At 46.9% G+C, this 6290-nt stretch overlaps 1 protein-coding gene across 1 annotated transcript; it reads right to left on the bottom strand.

Moving 5' to 3' along the window:
• Positions 1–281: 281 nt before the first annotated feature.
• Positions 282–6062, bottom strand: LOC147441675 (uncharacterized). Its single transcript, XM_086483230.1, has one exon. It carries the CDS (start codon positions 4624–4626, stop codon positions 658–660), a length of 3969 nt encoding a protein of 1322 aa, XP_086339356.1. The 5' UTR covers positions 4627–6062; the 3' UTR covers positions 282–657.
• Between the last annotated feature and the right edge of the window lie 228 nt (positions 6063–6290).

The following is a 6290-nucleotide window of genomic DNA, read 5'->3' as shown; positions in this document are numbered from 1 at the left end:
TGAAACTCACTGTGTGGAATCTTTCCTTGTAAGTCATGCATGTGAGCATAAGCCCAATTGGATGGAAAAAGGCGCACCATCATACTCCAATGATTTGTCTTTTGCGATGATGATGTGCAAGTACAAATCTTCAACGGAGAGAGAGAGAGAGAGAGAGAGAGAGAGCACATTTGAAAATTGAGCTTCTCAAAATCCAACCGACTAGCTAAACTTTGATGGTATTTTGCAACGCTACTCATTATGACATTTGTACATCATTCTTAAAGCACCCAAAGATTGGGGATTGGAATGTTTAGACTGTGACCAATTACTAAAAGGAAGCACATCCTACCGACAAGTTTGGTAGGATTCACATGCACTTCAATGACAAGCTTGAAAATTCCTCTTCAAGCACCTACCAATTGTGCGAGAAGTCCCTCCGATCTCATCGACTTTAGTGTTAATAATACATGTTTATAAGTTTGGCCTGTGGGAAAATCCATCACCTTGACGGTTCGAGTATGTCTAGGTCTATACTTAACAGCGCAGCTCTGCATGTACCAATACGTGCAGGGCGACGGGGGCAGAGAGAGAGAGAGAGAGAGAGAGAGAGAGAGAGAGCCACATTGCGCAACGCGCTCACAGCAGAAGGGAAGATGGCGGTAACCATTCCTGAATCTACTGGCCAACTTCAATCTCCTTGAGCAAGCTAACAACTTTGAGCATGGAGGGCCGACGCAGAGGATCCTCATTGGTACACAGGCCAGCCACATGGAGAAGCTTGAGCATTTTTGTCTCTCCACAGGGGCTAGCTGCAACAAGGAGAGGATCTAACGCATCAGCGGCACACCCGCATTTCACTTTGTGCCGCACCCAGCCTACCAGATTGCCTCCTTCCACATCCTTGAAGTCAGTTCCAGTGGGCTCTCTCCCTGTGAGTAGCTCCAAAAGGACAACTCCATAGCTATACACATCCCCTCTTGTGGTGGACCTCCAGCTCTGCCCATACTCCGGAGGTATGTACCCAAATGTGCCAGCTATGTCTGTGCTCACATGCGTCTCGCATGCGCTGATGAGGCGTGCCATCCCAAAATCTGCAACTCGTGGCTCAAAATCCTCATCTAGTAGAATGTTGCTGGCCTTCATATCTCGATGAATGATGTGCGGGATGAAGCCGTGGTGGAGGAATGCCAATCCTCGTGCCGACCCTGATGCTATTTTCCACCGCTTGGGCCAATCAACTGCATCTGCCCTGTTTTGTAGCCACAGGTCAAGGCTCCCATTCACCATATATTCGTACACAAGAAGTTTTTCTTCACCAAATGAACAGTACCCCAGCAAAGGGACAAGGTTTCTGTGCTTCACTTTCCCTAATGTTTCCATCTCCGCCAGAAACTCACGGTGCCCTTGCACTTTTGACTGCCCGAGTTTCTTAACTGCTACCACCTTGCCATCAGGAAGAGTAGCCTTGTATACAGTTCCAAATCCACCATCTCCAATGATGTTTGCCTTGCAGAAATTTTCTGTTGCTTTGAGCAAGTCGGACAATGATAGCCGCAAAAGTGGCCTCTCAAACATAGCTACATTAATACTTAATGGTTCCTTCACCTTGTCAGAGAAGTAAATCTCATCTGAGTCGATTGATGAACCCTGAAGCTTAGACTTGCTCATGGTTTGAGAGGGCTCATCTTGTTTCATCATTTTCCACCGTATGAGTATCATGATGATGCCTAAACAACTGAATGTGCATGCCACGGTGATGCCCAATAGGGCAGCAGGGCTTAGCAAAGCCCTGGTTGCTTGTGAGGCTCCCTCACAAGTAGCACCAATCACAGCTCCACACAGTGCTGAATTGCCATTGAAAGAGGAAACAGAGGAGTTGATGCAAATGCCCACATTAGGAACTTTTCCTGAAAGCTCGTTAGAGGACAGATTAAGGACTAAGAGCTCTTTAAGAGAGCAAAGCTTCCTTGGAACCACCCCACAGAGACGGTTGCAAGAAAGATCAAGGTATGCAAGCTGGGATAATGATGCCAGCTCCGCTGGTATGCTTCCCAAGAGGTGGTTTCCATGGACATCGAGCATGGAGAGGCTCGAGAGGTTTCCGATTGATGCAGGGATTGGTCCCTCAAAATTATTGCAGCTTAGATCAATGACCTGAATTTGATGCCAAGTGGTGCACTCGCTGAGTGCGACAGAGATATCTCCTGTCAGCTGGTTATTCTGCAAGTATAGCCCCTCCAGGGACTCTATGTCGGTCAATGAGGAAGGCACTTCGCCAGTCAGCTTATTGTAGCTTAGATCCAAGTGTGTCAGATCCACCAAGTTTCCAAGGGCATCAGGAAGCATCCCGGAAAGGCAATTGTGAGACAAGTTGAGCTTCACAAGGCTACTGGCCATTCCAAGCTCAGATGGGATGTTGCCGGTGAGTTTGTTAACACACAAATTTAGCCCCTGCAATCGACTGAGTTGGCCCAACTCTGTAGGTATGCTGCCGATAAGACCATTGTATGACATGTCGAGGCTTGTCAAGTTGGTTAGCTCTGCTAATGCATTTGGTATGCTTCCTGCGAGCTGGTTGTTTTGAAGTGAAAGCTCCACAACCATTTTGCACTTACTGATCTCCCATGGTATGCTTCCATTCAGTTTGTTCCAAGAGAAATCAAACAAACCATAGTGCTGCAAGAACGACGAGTCTGGGATGTTGTAGACCTTGGATACAGATGAACAAATTTCTTTGGGAATGGGCCCTATAAGCCAGTTGTGAGACAGTACTAAGCAAACAAGGTTTGCAAGCTGTCCAATTTCTGGCGGAATTTGCCCAGAAAGCCTATTGCCACTGAGGTCCATTGTTGCTAATTGCAAGCATTTCCCGAGCTCCTTGGGGATGACCCCTTCAAACTGGTTGTTTCTGATGGTCAAGACAGTTAAGCTCTGAAGGTTACCTAGCTCAGCTGGAAGGGGTCCACCAAGAAAATTATTATCTAAATAAAGCCTCTCCAGGTTTTCTAGGTTTCCAACAAGGGGGGAAAGGCCACCCACAAGATAATTGCCTTTTACTGAGATTTGCATTAATAGAGGTGCACTCCATACCTCTTGTGGGATAGTTCCTGAGAAGTTGTTGCCATCCAGGTTGAAGGTGACCAGTTGATTCAAACTAAATAGATAACCAGGAATCCTCCCCTGCAGCATGTTTCCAGAAAGTTCGAGATCTGTCAAGGACGTGCAATTGTGGAAGGTAGCGGCAATGGAACCACTGAACTGATTCTTGTTGAGAGATATCTGGGATAAGGGGGCATTGCAAAGCTCCTGGGGCAAGGGCCCTGACAGGTAATTACCATCCACACTTAGTGATTCTAGTAAAGAGCAATTACCAAGGCTTACAGGGAGCTCTCCGGTGAACTTGTTCGTTCCAAGCAGCAATGCAAAGGTGTGCTGCCAGCTGCCCAGCCATGCAGGGATGTTGCCAAACAAAGCATTCCCTTCCACAGAAAAAGAAGTCACCATTTTCAAGCTCGACAGCTCCTCCGGAAGCACTCCCGTCAGGTGGTTGAAAGCAAGCTCAACTATCCGTAAGTTTGCACAATTGCCAAGCGACTTTGGTATCGAGCCATTGAGCTTGTTGTCCGGGACCGAAAAGGATGTGAGGTTTTGCAGCATCCCTATAGAATCAGGGATGGGCCCTGTCAAAGAGTTGTGTGTCAAGTCCATTCTGCTCAAGGACTGCAAGTGACCTATCTCCTCAGGAAGCTCTCCAGAAAGGAAGCAGTTTGCAAGATTAAGGACTGCAAGCCTTTCTAGCTTTCCGACCTCTCTGGGCAAGCTACCATTGAATAAATTATGCCCCAAATACGCTTCTCTCAGATTTGCCAGCCTTCCTACTGTCAACGGGAGTGAGCCCGTGAGACTGTTGTTGTTGACATCCAGGTAAGACAGGCTTGTTAAGTTGCCAAGCTCCAATGGCAAGTCCCCATAGAGCATGTTGCTAGAAAGATCCAAGTAAGAAAGTAGCCCAAGATTGCCCATTGCTGAAGGCATCCTTCCTGTGAGTGCATTGGAATCCATTGCTAGGTAGGTCAAGCTGTGTAGATTGCCCATCTGGGGGGGAATGATTCCTGAAAGCCCATTTAGCCCAACGTCAAGTGTCTGAAGCCGCATCAGAGAACCTAATTGAGAAGGCAGTGGGCCTGCGAGCTGGTTGTTATGCAGTAATAATACTTCAAGGTGCACTAAGGCTCCAATTTCTGGCGCAATCTCACCGGACAATGTGTTGTGGCTGAGGTCAAGCTGCTGCAATGTGGTTGCACTCCACAGGTCCATGGGGATATTGCCACTCAAGTTATTGGAGCTTAGATTGAGATATTTCAGTGTGGACATTTCTCCAAGTGATGGGGAGAGTTCTCCTTCCAGGAACATTCCCCCAATTGATAATCTTTCAACCTGATCACTGGCGGGGTTGCAGGTGACCCCCCTCCATCCACATGGGTCTACATCTGTCTCTTGCCAATTTGCAAGGGAGTCTGAGGCCTTCAGTGCACTTTTGAAGGCAAGAAGAGCATCTTTATCTGTGGCAACGCCCCACCCCATCTGCCAAGTCGATAGATGAAGCAGGAATACTGCAATCCATGGCAGTAAAAGCTTGCCCATTCTCTTCAGTTCTGTGAGTTGCCCAGGAAGGTTGAGTCTGCAGACCCAAAAAGGGTAGTTACCTGCATCACTATGCCTCCATGTGGCGGCCTCGAATGAGGCTTAACTAGCATTCAAGCAGAGGCAAGGATTAACTAGCATTTATGCAGAGGCAAGGACTACACAAAAGGTCCTCTTAATTTTGATGGCACAGCTAGTTAACTCTGTGCTTAAAGTTTGAGGTAGGACAGCCCGATGTGGTAGGCGCGAAATTGTACACACTTCTTGAATTGTAGCTAGCACATAGCGAGCTTGGACGGGAAGAAGTAAATGTATATGCGCATGCACACACGTCTCTACAAGTAGCTGACATGGTATCCTGACACAAGAACTGGTGTAGCTAGTAAGCTGGGGATGGGTGTAGATACTTGCAATGTTCTTCTCAATGATCTTGCTTACCCTGCAAGCGAACAGAAAAAGGCAGCCATAGTATTTGGGCGTCTCCTTGTAACCTCTCTCTCTCTCTCTCTCTCTGTCTCTCTCTCTCGGAGACTACGAATTCGGATTGAACGTACGTAAGCTGCGTGGATCAATCGCAGGAATCTTGCCCGCCCTACTAAAGCTTTTGCAAAGTGGCAAATGAGGACTAGAGGCTCGCCCACTATTTGGGGGTGTGTGTGTGTGCGCGCGCGCGCGCTTGGATCCACCACCCACCTCGGATGGTGTAACCAAGAGGGACAGAGGAGAAATAATCAACCAGAATTGCTCTGCATTTCAGCATTTTGCTTGTGTGCGTGTGTGTGTATTAGAGAGGACTCCTCAGAAGGAAGAGTGCCTTCCCATCCTGGTCGTTTTGGCTTCACGGACTCGGGAGTCTGCAGAGCGAAGGGGAGAGAGTCGAGACCAAGAATCTTTGTCTTAGAATAAACAACACTCAAGAGCATGGCCACACTGACTTGGACATGAGCTCGTGCCAGTTATCGTGGCCCATCCTGTGGCCCATGGGCATTGGACCTTGGTATCCGGGGAGGCTGGTCTTGTTGCTCTTTCTTTTGTGCGCAAAAATGCATGAGTTACAACTCAATTTGCAAAATTACGAAAAAATAGTTACATTCTCCAAAATTTAACGGGCATTATTTAGTGGTCGTCAAAACCCAATCGTGCTTGCCATGGCTTATTCACATCTTTTATACGTCACATTGACAATAAGCAGTCCTCCCGCTGAGCAGGGGCAACCCCCTTGACGAAAGAGCTAGGTTTAGAGTGAAGAGGTTAGAAAATGTTAAACTCAAAGAGTAGCGCTCTCTAATTTTTTTCCAGCTAAATTGGAGATGCATGATAGGCATACTTTTGTGTGAGCTGTCCACTTGGAGGGCGAAGATCTTTTTGGTCCTTATTAAATGAATTATAGTGTGTGACTTATTATAGAATTTTTTGTCTTTCTTGTGAGTGCAACACTGGGAGATAAGCTCGTGCTTACCCACACATGCAATACTAGTAGCCAACCATTTAGAGAATGTTGGTTCAAATTTATGTTGCCTAAATTAGCAAATCTAAAGCAAATGTGCGTGCTACCTAAATCGAAAAATTTGCACAAAGGTATAATAAAATCCCATTCTGTACCAAGCACAACATTTGCTAAATCTATTTTTGGAGAAGCATCTCCAATGGCTATATTTGTCTCT

Source organism: Adiantum capillus-veneris, chromosome 15 (genome assembly GCF_014529385.1).
Source record: "Adiantum capillus-veneris isolate H3 chromosome 15, ASM1452938v2, whole genome shotgun sequence".
Taxonomy (NCBI): domain Eukaryota; kingdom Viridiplantae; phylum Streptophyta; class Polypodiopsida; order Polypodiales; family Pteridaceae; genus Adiantum; species Adiantum capillus-veneris.
Note: the sequence above shows the minus strand (reverse complement) of the source record. Positions and strands in the feature narration are given on the sequence as shown.